This window comes from Formica exsecta, unplaced genomic scaffold (genome assembly GCF_003651465.1).
Source record: "Formica exsecta isolate Colony F162 unplaced genomic scaffold, ASM365146v1 scaffold194, whole genome shotgun sequence".
NCBI lineage: Eukaryota > Metazoa > Arthropoda > Insecta > Hymenoptera > Formicidae > Formica > Formica exsecta.
The window spans coordinates 419496-433897 of record NW_021849240.1 but is presented as its reverse complement, the minus strand read 5'-3'; the positions used below and the strand labels follow the sequence as shown (position 1 = coordinate 433897).

The 14402-nt window shown below is 36.4% G+C and overlaps 3 protein-coding genes across 3 annotated transcripts in view; 2 read left to right on the top strand and 1 right to left on the bottom strand.

Annotated features, from left to right (window-relative positions):
* LOC115234052 (Golgi SNAP receptor complex member 1) overlaps positions 1 to 953 on the top strand; it is a 13585-nt gene extending 12632 nt beyond the window's left edge. Inside the window, exon 6 of the mRNA XM_029804767.1 lies at positions 817 to 953. The gene's annotated coding sequence lies outside the window, so the exon portion shown is untranslated. The remainder of the gene's footprint in view (positions 1 to 816) is intronic.
* On the bottom strand, positions 954 to 8693 carry LOC115234051 (protein strawberry notch-like). The gene is made up of 17 exons (XM_029804765.1): positions 8276 to 8693; positions 7560 to 7650; positions 7292 to 7399; positions 6971 to 7195; positions 6391 to 6519; positions 6163 to 6300; positions 5716 to 6083; positions 5273 to 5525; positions 4844 to 5169; positions 4480 to 4760; positions 4018 to 4385; positions 3448 to 3895; positions 2840 to 3223; positions 2184 to 2750; positions 1716 to 2032; positions 1505 to 1625; positions 954 to 1374 (listed from the first exon to the last, which is right to left on the bottom strand). The coding sequence occupies exons 1-16, from the start codon at positions 8276 to 8278 to the stop codon at positions 1519 to 1521; spliced, it is 4113 nt and encodes a 1370-aa protein (XP_029660625.1). The 5' UTR covers positions 8279 to 8693; the 3' UTR covers positions 954 to 1374; positions 1505 to 1518.
* A 1830-nt stretch (positions 8694 to 10523) lies between these two features.
* On the top strand, positions 10524 to 13808 carry LOC115234102 (histone-lysine N-methyltransferase PR-Set7). The gene is made up of 6 exons (XM_029804852.1): positions 10524 to 10882; positions 11660 to 11856; positions 11997 to 12132; positions 12212 to 12567; positions 12670 to 12860; positions 12974 to 13808. The coding sequence occupies exons 1-6, from the start codon at positions 10819 to 10821 to the stop codon at positions 13182 to 13184; spliced, it is 1155 nt and encodes a 384-aa protein (XP_029660712.1). The 5' UTR covers positions 10524 to 10818; the 3' UTR covers positions 13185 to 13808.
* Positions 13809 to 14402: the final 594 nt, after the last annotated feature.

Genomic DNA, 14402 nt, shown 5'->3' with positions numbered 1-14402 from the left:
AAAAAAAAAAAAAAAAAAAAAATTGCATACCTTTAATAATATGTAGACTTTAACTGATGATTTGTAATTTGTATCATATAAAACTTAAAATGTAGCTGCACATTTATAGATGAATGTAATTTTTCTTATGTATAGTGATACGTAGAATAAAGTTGACATAGTTAATGAAAATCAACTCCTTTTTAACTGATTTGTTTTGTCACAATAATAAAAAAAATAAATACAGAATGCGTATATTGGCACATGTATAGTATGAGTCACGTCTCTCAAGTTCTACAGAATAGGAAAAAACAAGCACATTTGCAATGTATATATGTAGTGTTTACCTCGTCTCCCTACATCTGGATAATATTGATAGCAATTTTGTAATTGTATGTATGTGTGTGTGCAGTATTAGTATTAATATAATATTAGCAATAATTTATAATAATAATGGTAGCTATAGCAACAGTAGCAGAGTAGCATATGTGTAAAATTGCTTCTTTCCAATTGATTGATCAGCTTAACGATCAAGCAAAAACACTAAAACAAGCAAACCAAAGAAGCTGTCGCGTATACATTTGTGCTTTCCAAAGAAATCAAAATGTTCCAATCGTCTTGTTATTTTCGATCAATTTGTCCTGCTGATAATTAACACTTTTAATCGAATTTACTGGCATTATGTTCCAAAGAAAAAAATCGATAGTCATCGAATGTTGCTCAAATTCGCGCTATAAGCTAGTTTAAATAAATTGAATAATCGCGTTTTGAATCGTATGATTAGATTTTATGCTTTCTCTATGTGTTGTCCAATTACGCTTCTCGCGTTTCTTTCAGGGCACAGCCGAAATGAATGGAATCTGTATTCGCCCTACTGTACGTCACGCGCTATGTCCGCTAAAAATCACTTGGTGAAAATATTATAAGTAACGACAACGATGTAAAAAATAAACTTCCTCTTCCTGATGTTACAGAGAGAGGAGAGGGGGAAGGCGCATATGTATATCTCTAGAAGATAACAAAAGAGAAGTCTAACTACTTAGAAATCTACATTGGTATACGGCGGGTGAATGTTACAATTTTCACGATTGCATGACAAATAACCAAGCAGCAAGTTGTATAGTCTTGACTTTGTCAGTTAATTATAGAAGCGTTTACTCGTATTTATTAACATCGGATAGCAAAGCGGCGACTGTTTCCGACTAGTAGATCCACTGTAGAATCTATTTTTCGACGTATCAAAGATTCCAGTAATACGCCTGATAACGGTTGCATGTTCGCACAATTCGCATTCCTCTTGCGTTCCGATGAAAGATTTGAGAAAAAAAGAGGTTCTTCTAGAGTCACGGCATATTAGAATCGTGCCGATAAGCTTGCTTGGTCCTATTCATACCTCTAAAATTGTTAATTAAATATTAACTCGAGGATACTGAGATAAGAATCGATAATTTTATGTGTACAAATTATTTATTTTTGTGTGCACAATATATAAATATATTTATGATTTATCTGACATATATCTTACCCTTGATACAACATTCAAAACGTCAGTTCCTCCGTGTTTTCCGCGTCGGAGGAAAGCGCTTGACGCAACGCTTCCATACAAGACTTTGGAATAAGCGTCCCGACAATCTTCAACCCTTCATCTGTCACAGAAACAAAAATGAGAATATGTCGTCTTTTCGATTTTACTGGAACGATAATTATGAATAATAGAAAAGTAATTATCGACTTACCGGTTCGCAGCCTTACAACTTGCATCTTAGAATTATGTCCAGATCGTGCAGCGAGCACATTTTCCACGCGGCTCCAAACACTCAGAACCGAACCGGCTAATACATTATAGGAACGTCTTCTTAGCCCCACTTCACAGTCCATGAGTCCGAGAGTGGCGTTTTTACAATTTCCGCTCCAATACGCATGTGAACACGTATTCACGGAAGCTTCATACTGTTGCGTCCAGTGTGGCTCCGCCTCGTCGGCACTCACTTTCTTATACTTTTTTTCTAATTCACCTAGAGTCTCCTGTCGTAGCTGTAGTCCCGTGTTGGGCCTACAATAAATGATTATATCTATGATTATATCATCTCCATCGATGTCAGAGATTGTACTGTATAATGCTGATAAACACAATTCTGTTGTTTATAATACAGTTTAATCTGCTGTAAATATAAATGTAATAGCGGAGCTTTAAATAACTATACCTATACACCATATAAAGCTGATCTTTCTTGCTCTCGGTTTTCTTCTTGCCACTGTCCACTACGATCGCGAGAATGGCCGTCTGTTTGCCATTACGGATTTGATGGCTCAGGTAGAAACCCTCTTTCGGACCGGTTAATTCCGAGCATTTGTTCGTGGCTTCGGACCAGCTCATGCCACGTTCAACATGAACCACGTGTAATTCCGTTGGCGCCTTGCCGGTCGCATGTTTTCGCAAGAATCGATATAGTCGCACTCTGTGGACGTTTTCGCCCGATGTCCCGAGGTCGAGGATACCCATGTCGAAGCGGCCAGTTTTCTTAGCCTGCGTGATGATGGCGTTGAGTGTATCGGTGAAATATTTGAACAGACGATTTTGCAGATCGACCGGCATGCCGAGAATACGATTCAAGAATTTTGACATGTTGTTGTAGTCCTTGTCGAGCGTAAGCACACCTGGTGTGCTCTCGCTGTTGCAAATCAAACCGACGCCCACCAGCGCGTCAGCCACGTCTTTGAAAAAGTCTCCATGATAGTCTTGAGGTGGTGGTACTAATGGCGCTTCATACCTGGAATTATAATTTATCAATTCTATAAATATCTATATTCCACATCTTTTACGAGATAATTTTTCGGTGTACTTTTGATTGATACGAACCCCATTATAGTTTTCATCGTCGCTTCCAGTGCCGCGCGACCATATTTGTTATCGATATTAAATTGCGAGAGATCTCGAGTCTCCGTCGCGCGACGATCACCGTGCGTTAGCGCACCCAGACTTTCTAGACGCTTAGCAACAATCGAGGCAAATCTCCTTTCTCCGGCCAAATCCGATATAAGAAATATATATTCCGGCGCGTTAACTTGATTCGATCGATGTGTTCGTCCAAACTGCTGTATCGCTCTATCCGCGCTCCACGGCAATTCGAGAGTGATATGCACACGTCGCATTTGATTCCTCGCTCGTCTGTCGCTCTGTAATGATATACCGCTGCTGGCCGCTTCGGAAATTATCGCTACAGTTTTCTCTCCATCCATGAACCTATACAAGAGATATCCGTTAAAAATTTCTGATGGAAATAAACGCATTTAACTTTTGTAGACAGATTTATAAAGATTTAATATAAGTTGCAATTATTATAAGAAATAGTATTTTATGTTAAGAAAAATCTCTCTGCGAATCGTTAAAAATTTTAAAAAATGTGCGAGTTAGTGAAAAAATGCTTATATGTAAGAAATTTTGTCCGAATTTTTGACTTGACGTACCTTTGCTTCTCTGTCAGATTGAGGGTTTCCAAAGGAACATCTACTTCCGATCTGGACTCGTATTGTATTGCACCGTCCTCTGTTTGTACGACGCGACCTTTTCTACCTGTCATCTCTGCAACATTCTCTGGTCCGCCGAGCTCATCTATCAATTGATCTAGCGTGTTTGGGGGCAATCGCTCGCCAAGAGTCTCTATTTGCGATAATAATTCTTCCTTCATACTACAAGCTCTTTCGATAGCATCTCTAGGCGGTGCCTGATTATTAGGCATAGCTCCGCCAATGGCATTCATAGGTCCACCGCTCATCGCCGTGTCGCCATTGCGTTTATTTCTGTTACCCGACTGTTTGTGCACCAGCATCGACTGGATTTTATCTTGTGTGCTCAAACGTTTCTTCGCGGGTTTCTTTTGTTTCTTGCCCTTTTTCTTTCGCCTATCCCAAGGATCTAAAGACAAAAAACAATTATTAAAATTTTGCTTCGGTTATATATATGTATATATAACTCGACATAAAAATTAAAGTAAAAAAGAATGTAGATTACAAAATAAAAAGATTGTGCAAAATTACCAGCATCAGAATCGCTGTCGCTGAAGAACGGATTAAAATCGGAACTGACATTGCTCTCTTCGTCGGTATGATGATCATCTTCGCTTTCACTACCGCTTAATTTAAACTCCGAACCAGAACTATGAGCACCGTTTCTATCCTCCTCCGATATCTCCTCTTCTGACGACCAAGCGCGCACTTTTTTCGATGCACGCTGTGCCGCTTGCCGGATTGGTTTCCTTTTACTACCACCCGCAGAACCACCAGCACCATCCATATCATCATCGCCTTCTAATTTAAGCTTTGGTGGTTCTAGACCGAGAAGACGTTGGATGCGATTACGATCTGGTGCCGGAAAATGTTTCTCCACTAGCGTTTGCAAAACACCCCTGCAAATGTCGAAATTATTATGATTATTATTAGATATAACACAAATTTGTACCATAATTTCTTTTTTTTGTTATGTGTTAAAATGTCACTGACTTGGCAGTAGAAACGAAATCGCTGAGTTCACCGTCATCGCGTTCTAATTGTTCCAAAGTGCGTGCCTCGCCGGTAGACTGCAGACCAATCACTACGCACTTGCCGCATTTAACCGCCTCGCGTGCCACAGCAACTGCATGCTTTACTTTCGCAGCAATACAGAGATACTTAAAGAAGCGCTGATGTGATGACCAAAATTGACCCCACATCGTCTTTTTCATGCGATTTTCCGCGTCTATCAACTCTGCCGCTTCTTGAAATCTTTGCATCGCTTCCACCCACTAGATCAAAGTATATATATTATGTTTGAGAATATTTTGAACAATTTGCTTAAAAGTTTACATGTTCGCACGCGATAACTTACCAATCGTACTGAATGATCATACACTTTCGTGAAATCCTTGGAAAGAGGTACCTCCTCAATCTTGAAGGCAACACCGTGAAAACTCAACTGTCGAGCAATATACATACCACGCAGTTTCATGTCCATTGCTACGATTTCCATCGCGCCGACACCGCGTTTTTCCACAGCGGTGATAAAATCGTTAAATTCCGGGAAAGGTGTGCCTTCGCCCCACATGCCTAGTCGTACCATATAGGCCATGTTGCGAGGTTCGGAAGCGCCGGTGGCGCTGGCGTATACGACTCGAGCCTTTGGAAGTTTATTTTGTAGTTCCAAGACCGTTAATCCTGCAAAAGTTTTATTATTGATAAAATAAAGTCATCCAGTAGTCATGTAGATGTTTCAAACAAGTAAATGCTTTTTTTTACATATAAAAATTTATTTCTTAACCTGTCTTTGTAGGTTTTGAACTTCCGGTAGGGCACAAATTTTTCGCACGATGACATTCGTCAAAGATTATTAGACCATCAAAATCTTCACCACACCATTGCAATAGCTGTTTCAAACGGCTCTTGTATTTTCCGCCACTCTGTGACGATTCACCAATTAATGCAGAATATGTGCTGAAGATTACACCTTTTTTCACATTGCCATTTACGGCTGATGAGATTTTCGCATACTTAAATTTATTCAATGGATGTACCTGCAAATAGATTTATTTATTGTGCCGGATTTATAATAATTACACAAAATTATTAAAATGTAAGTAATATATGTATTGATTGCAGATTAAAACAAAATTAGAATTTTAATATTAATATCTTAATATCAATAATGTATATATTTAACGGTACATATATTTAACACAATTTAATACAAAATAAAATACATACTTCGATTTTAGATGCTCCTATGTCTTTTAAATCGCGTTCGGCGTCGTATTTGAGGTCGTTGGACACTGATACCCAAATAGCACGTTTTCGGCTTTTCAAATAATTCTCGAATATTACGCCGGCTATGGTTCTGCCTTTACCGACACCTGCACCGTCGCCAATGAGAAATCCGGCACGTGTACCATCGGGCAGCAAATGCTCATGCTGTTGAGATGTGTATGTGATAGACTCGAGTTGAAGCGCAGATAACGCGCCAGATCGTATCGTATCATCCGGTATGGATAACTTATACCAAACATCTGTTGGCTCGACGCTTGACAAGGATGCCGTTTCGACAACCGGATCCGGATGCTTTCGTCCCAGTTTGACTGTTAATTATTACAGATTTTACTTTAAAATAAGCAGCGCATAAATAAAGAAAAAGAAATGATTGATATTAATACATACGTTTTGTTGGCATGTAATCGGCATAAGTCTCGGCAACACCCATATCTTCATCATCTACTTCTTCCTCTTCTGGTATATTTGGTTGCATCATTTTTGTTGGATCACCTGAATTCATCCACATTTGTGACACGGTTTTTCCTATAATAAAATTATAAATATAATATAAATTTGCTTTTATGAACTCGGAATGTTTTGGTAAAAATATCCTTATCAACATATTGTAAATACCTGAAAGGCCTGGCCAATTGGGATGAATTCCACTTTGATTAAGCAACTGAACAAAAGGGTTAACTCCCATATTCATCCCAGGCATACCCATGAAGCTACCCATTAAAGCATTCATATCCATGCCCATACCTAAAAAATAATTAGCACAAATATATAATTAATAAATATTACTATAGCAATTGTAATTTGTTATTAATTCGTTTATCACAAAAATAAGAATTTAAAAATTTAATTTTCACATTTCGTAAATATATATGTATAGCTTAATGTTATCTATAATCTCTCAATATATTATTTTTATAACAATATGATAAAGATATATAAAAATGTCATCTTATTTAAGATACAGAATAGTCATATATAATTAAGCAAGAATAACTTGAAAAATGAATTTTATATTTCCAAAAGATTATAGTAATTTATATAAGTCATGTATGTGCATAGGTGATATATTCATACATACACTTTTATATGAGTTTTTAAAAACTAAGTCACGAGAAGAAAATTTGTTTCCATGTAAAATTTTTGACCTCAGTTATCACATCATAATAAAAAAAGATGATTAAAAAAGTAAACTTACTAGATTGCAGAAAAGCAGCAGGGTTAAATCCTGCAAGAGAAGCTAATCCTGGTGGAAAACCATATCCACTAGCTGCTAACTGATTGAGTTGATTTAATTGATTTGTGTTAACAAATCCTGGTGGATTGCCTTGAGAGCCTCCTACATGCACCATTTCATAACCTGGTGTTGCAGCCTTTGTTACTAATCCTCCAGGAATTTTGTTGCCAAATTTTTGGTTTAATGCTAAAAATAATTTTTACAAAAGATAGATAATATTGAAATAGTAGAAAAAGCTAATAAAAAAAATTGGCTTTGCTTTAAATATTATATATGATTTACCATTCAATGCTCCTTGTGTTTTTTCCAAAGAATTTGTTGGCAAATCTGTAGGCTTTTCATCTTTGATATTAGCAATTCCAGCAGCAGTTGCAAGATCTTTACCACCACCTAATAAAAATTATTTCTTTTACTAAGTTTTAAAACATTGTTTAATTTGTATAAAAAATAGTTGCGTCATCTTGTATAAAATGACAATTGTTAGACAAGTTTTATTATAAGATATATATACATATATATATCGTTTGCACGAGACAAATTTATAATTTACCAGGTACTTCAATTTTATCAGGATCTTCTTCATCATCAAAGTCACTCCCACTAGTATCATCGCTCACTCCATCATCATACTTTTTTGTTGCCTACAAAAATATATATTACGATTAATAGATACCACTTGATAAATTGCAAAAGCAAATATCAAATCAAATGCAGAAGATAAATTAAAAGCATCTTTAAAGTACTATATAATACGTCTACAACCAGAAAATATTTAATCATTTTAATGAAAATTGCATGATCTGTAATTCAGATCTAAAAAAAATTTGAATTAAAGAATAAAAATATATTTATAAGAATCTCATAAATTATTAACATTTTTTTGATGATACTGCAATAAATCCGAATAACATTTTTCATCAAGCATGCATCAGATGCAGATAAGTATTGCAAAATTAAAGTAACAAAGTATTTCTCTCATAAATTTATTATAATGCAATATCATTTACGATTCCGATCGCGTGGTAACAGTTCATCGAAATGCGCTTGTTCGGCGCGAAAGAACAAAAAAGGGCACATCGTGCACACGAGTCTCTAGGTTAGTCGTTTTCCTGTAGACGAAGTGAATAAATACGACAAGATACGGGCTAATCCTCGATAGGAAGCGCGTGCCCTTTCATGTCGTTTGGAAATATATCTCCGTCTTTCTCTCTCTCCCTCTTACATTCTTTATTTCAGCCTTTGTGAATATGAAGAATAAAAACCCACCATGACAAATGAGGTGTTGCGGGATCTCGTGTGCGTTCCTTGTCACGATGTGTGGCGGTGCTAGGACGATAAGGACGACGATGATTCCTTAGCGCGAGGTCGCGTAGATACGCTACTAGTGTTACTGGCAGAATATGCGGGCCCCGAGACAAGCGAGCGAGCGAAGTTTTTTTTGGCCCGATTAAAGGAATCGAGAAGGAACGCGTGTTGCATCAAGCTAACATCGCCGACGGTTCCCGCGGCGATTATCCGGTGATGTTGTAAGCGAACTACGAGATCGGCGTGACGGTTGTTAGCACTGTACATGCGAGCCGGGCCATCTCACGCGATTGTCGTCGATAAGCGCGCGCGCGATTCACGTCGTGAGCGCGTTCGCTCGGCTACCGCCATATTGGCCCCCGTCCCCCGACCGTCCCGTCGTCCAGCATCGCAACCAACGAAAATACAAAAACACACGCGCCTGCTTGTAGTGCGCGCCGCTGTCACCGATGGCGCTAGCGAGCGGACGCGCTGTTGCCAGATGCAGTGGCAGCGAATAAGGGCAGATTCGCAGGGCGCGGGAGCCAAAAAATTGCCGCGTTTTCGCGATTAATCGCTGCGCGATGCGCGACCGATCGCGGAAGAGGATGACGGGTGTTCGCATCCGCGAGATTTCTTTTCTTCCCTGATCCCGCTAAGCGAGGAGAAAAACCCAAGAACGTTATCGGAAATTCGATATTCATCAATGTTTCCGTAATTGAATATTTTTTCGTCACCCCCTCTCCCATCTTACTCTCACAATTTTTAAACAAGATCGCTCGCTTGCGATGAAACTTGCGATGAACGTTTCTTTTCAAGCATATTCGAATCGATAATCGCAATAATAGCAAAGATTCATTACGAGCTAATATATAAAGCGTTTATGAATATGGTCATTACAATTTAAAATGCAAATTTTCAAAAGAAATTTTCAGACTATTGGTTTCGTTACTCGTGTTATACGTACCATTTTAAGAGAGCGCACGAATCCAAAATTTAAGATGTTCGCTGAACCGTTGTTGAACCAACAATAAAACCGTCGATGGTGAATGAAAGATCGAGCGGCGATTAAAAATAGTTTTTCTTGATAGTATTTTTAACACTGGCTTTTGTTTATTCATTCACGTGTATACATTCACGATCGCAATGTGACTGCGACACCACAGACGACACAGGAAGCTGATATACTGCCATTAACAAGATGCTATTAAAGATGGCTAACTGTATGGAAATTTTCGTAGCTTTCCTACACCCTCGTGCTCTCTGTGGGTCGAAATAAGAAACAATAATTCAATTAACTATAAATGACAATGGCTACAGATATGCTGTTTTATAAATATATATAAAATATAACCGTATCATAGATGTAGATACAAACTTAAGAGACAATCGTAAATTGTAAAATTGATATCGCATTTTAAATAAACGTTCACAAATATACCGAGTAATTAATCGAGAGAGATTGTAACGTCAATGCTCTCTCATTATCCACCGAGCTCGTTAATTAAAGTTGCGAAACTCTACCCACGACCGTAGCGATGTAGCGTATCATGTATATGTATATATTCTTGGGTATGCAGACAATGGCGGATGTTGTACGCTTGGCAACATCGCCGATGCGTGCGACGCTGATCGTTAGATGATTTAAAGTATTCGCGCTAAAAAGAAAAGAACCCGCGCCGGACGAATTCGTGCAAACGCCTATTAGAACCGTTCGATCGCGAATTTCGGTACCGTCGATCGAAATGCGAGGTTTCCGGTCGCTCTAACGACCAAAGTATTTCACGGATACATCGTTTAGCGCGACGCGATCACCGATAAATTCGTTTAAAAAATAATAACGTTGACGCTCGAGTGCGGCGATCGATCGGCCAGCTGCGCGCCACCAGCAGCGCCGACGCGCGGCCGCTAACTCAACTAACTACTGTCACGCGGGAATTTCATCTCTCGCGTCAATTCCCGATATGCAATGGATTTTGGTGTTTCGTATAGAAAAATTTATTCTTTCCATCTATTCGATTATCCATAATTAACAAATAACAGAGTATATAAATGTGCAAATTTCTATGATTATTATATTCTTAATTTATGCTTTTCATGTACGCATTAAAGTCATGAAATAATTTATACACACTCGATATAAACGATAATGCTTCAAATGTTTCATAAAAGTGTATATAAAAGATCATTAAGGATGAGTTAAGAGTTCCGCTGCGTCTAATTGGATATCGGCCGTTGCGCGCAATATGGCGACACATCCGGCGCGTAGCTTGCTTGTATAATTTCAAGACTTCTTGAGCTGCAGAGAAAGAGAGAGGATTGTAATCCGCATACACAGCTTGTCGTCTGTAAAATAAAACGACGCAGCGAAGCCGATATACGCACGTTGACGAGACGCATACGAATTTATCGCGTCGCGCCGCGTTGCATCCTCGCATGACCGTTGCTGCCAACCGTTAACCGTTAACGCCGCTGTTATTGCTGCCATCCGTCCGTGAGTGATCGTGCTCCATCAGTGACTTATCATGTACAGAACGACCCGGGCGTCGTCCCACCGTGTGAGAAACCGTGCCGATAACGTTGTCAAAGGTGAGGATACGTCGCGCATCGAAATTTTCACTCAACATTTAGCACCGGCCCCACAATAGGGTTATGTTTTGAATGGATCTTGTTTCCTCTCTCGCTCCATTTTGAACGCTATCGTAGAGACGCCTCCAGACTTTATGTCTCTCGACGTCTCGTACTTTCCATCGCGACATTTATCAACTCTTTTTCGAGAAATGTCGATCTTGTAATTTCTTAAACGCGAGAGTTGCTCTAATTATTGGACTGTTCTGATAACGATGGTTTTCGTTAGGCTGTAGTTCGTGATCTTTGCGGACTCGGCTTGGAGCACCTGGGTTAGATTCTAAATTAATATGGAGTATGATAGTTTAAGTTTAGGATGTCAGTTGCATAGCGATTTGTGTAGAAATATGTGAGATTAGTTTTGATTATGGAATTTTTAATTTTTAATGTAAATTTGTCATCCTTCTTTTTTTGGAATTTTTACAATTTAAAAATTATACAACTTTCTTTTTTTTTTATATAAAAATTTTTGTTTATCGAATTAGCAATTATATTTCTATAAATTTTATTTAGTGGTATATATTAACATATACATGTATTATGTTAACATATACATATATTATATCAAGTAATATTTATAAGTCAAAATCATAAAATATAAAAATTGATATCTAATATCAATTCTTTTTTATATTCTATATTATATTTCAACATTTTTATATATAATATAGCATTATTTTTCTTAATTTTAAAAAGATATTAATTGTTATTAATATATGTAATTAATGGCCTATACAGGAAGATGGAAACATGATATAGAAAAAAATATAACTGTATCTTTGCCTGTGCAAAGTAATGATGCAAATTCACCTGTGAAAAAGGAGAGTAAATTATTTGATATTAATAAAAAAGTGACAGATAGAGTTGATATAATTAAACCACAATCCATATTGGAAACTCATAAATCTTCTCCATACACAATTCATTCTTATCAAGTAAGTATCTTAAAATCTATAAATCTCTTAAATATAATTGTATTTTCATAAAAATATGTATGTAAAGTAAATATATTTTACTTACTGTGAAATACAAAATATATATATATATCACTGCAGCATTATTTTATTTGCTTCAGAATTCAAATGTGGAAGTTACGAAGGGGAAAAGTCCTGTGTCACTTGCCCACTATCTTTTTGGAAATGTGCAAACTGTTTCAACCTGTGAAGCAAAAAATAAGGTTATCTCTGATGTAGAACAATTCAAAACCGATGGTATAAATCATATAAATCTGTATATCCATATTTGATTTTTTTAAATTCAATTTATGATACATAAAAACTTTTATTTTAGAGACACCGGTGGCTGTTCCAATTCATGGGCCATCTACACCGCATAGAATAAATATGCCATCGGAAGATATAAATGAAAAAGCTACAATTACTACCAACGGAAAGCAATCTGTGATTACATTACTTAGCCCATTGCAAGTTGTAAAAAAGTCTGCTCCACGTGGACGTAAAAAAGCAGTTTCCAATCAATCCATCAATCATCGTTCGCTCAAACCACAGGGCGCTGAAACAAATCATTCTATTACCGATTATTTCCCAGTACGTCGTAGTGTCAGAAAAAGTAAGAAGACTGTATTGGAGGAGAAACAACGTGATTTAGAAAATAAGGTACTTTGTCAAGTGGAGGAAGGCTTAGAGGTAAGAACCTGTATAATAAAGATATTGCAGAAATATCAAATTTTTTTTTACATTTTTATCAAATAGTTCTGCAAATAAGTTACAATTTATTTCTTATTATAGATCAGAACTTTTCCGGGTAAGGGTCGTGGTGTCGTAACGACGCGAGACTTTGCTAAAGGCGAATTTGTAATTGAATATATCGGCGAGCTGATTAATCAGGGGGAGGCAAAAGAGCGCGAAAAAGTATATGCGCAAGATCAAAACGCTGGATGCTATATGTATTATTTCCAACATCGTAATCAGCAGTATTGGTAAGAGACTCTCTGGATTTCGTTGAAATAATTATTCTTAATGTGGAAACGTTGTATAATAACCGATTAAAACAGATAGAAAAAGCATAAATGTTAATAGATATAATTTTCAGTGTCGATGCGACAGCAGAGACTAAGAAATTGGGCCGATTAGTCAATCATTCGCGAAACGGCAATTTGGTTGCGCGAATTGTCGAAGTCAAATCGACACCACATCTCGTACTTACAGCGAAAGAAGATATACCGATTGGTGTAGAGGTTTCATACGACTATGGAGATCGGAGTCGCGAATCCATTCGTCATCATCCATGGCTGGCGTTATAGCACTTTTTATTTCATTATTTATATAACATTATGTTAGATTGTACAAAAGGAATATTCTTATTTTTCTTCCTCCTATGAAGGAACATCATATTTAGATTATGTATATGCTCTGAATTGTGTACAAATTATCTTCAAAAGCAAAGCCACAACATATTTAGTAATTGGATATGCGACTTTGCAAGCTTTTATGTTAGTGAATTCCAAAAATACTTTTTTTTACATCACTTTACGAAATTAATTTGTTTGTGACTGTACAAGAGAAGTTATAATTGTAAATAATTAATTTTTTCTTATAGTAAGAGTGAAAAATGATTAGAATATTTTAATGTGCTTTCTTAATGCATGACATGTCATCGGATTTTATTATTAGATTCGATTTAATATTCTCTTAATAATGGTTTTTGAAAATATATATTTCTGAATTGTTGTTATTCAACATGTTCAACACGAAACAGTATTACCAATTGAATTGGAAATTTTGTATTTGCTCTTTAAATTGTGATGAATCGTAGCACAAAGTACTTCATCTACTTTTTGATTGAAGCATTTGTGATACGTATGGATATAGCTATGAATATAATATATTCTCCCCTTTTCCCTTGAGAAAAAAAAGAAAGAAAGAAAGTATGTATATATAATCATAATGACTATCGCAACAAGAAATTTTTTTGTTGAAGTATTTACGCAACATACAATAGCTCTGAATTTTTCCAAATTCTTCACTGCCGCATATTTAGATGCAAGAACGTTTCCTAAGATAATTATATAGCATATGACACATATGAAAGATATTCTTCAATTGCTTATATTTCCTTGAAATGACTGTACTAGATAGAAACATGATTGTTTCATCATTGACTATTTATAACATAAATAATTTAATATTATGATATTGCTCGTATATTTTTACATTATCGTTATAGTTTAGTATGCACAGCCACTCTACTTTTAAATCTATAATTATATATGGTTTTTCTAATGATTAGTTAAGATTAATCCATCTTCCTCGTTTCTCTTTTTGGAGAAATCATGATCTGAAAATAAGTACACATATATAATATATATACACACGAAAAGAGAGAGAAGAAATAATTTTTAGTAAAAATTCTTTTATCCTATTAGATAATTTCTTGACAATATTCACTGCACTCTCATTATATCAGAATTTTTGTCATTTTGCATATATATACAAAATATACACCTATATATATATATATA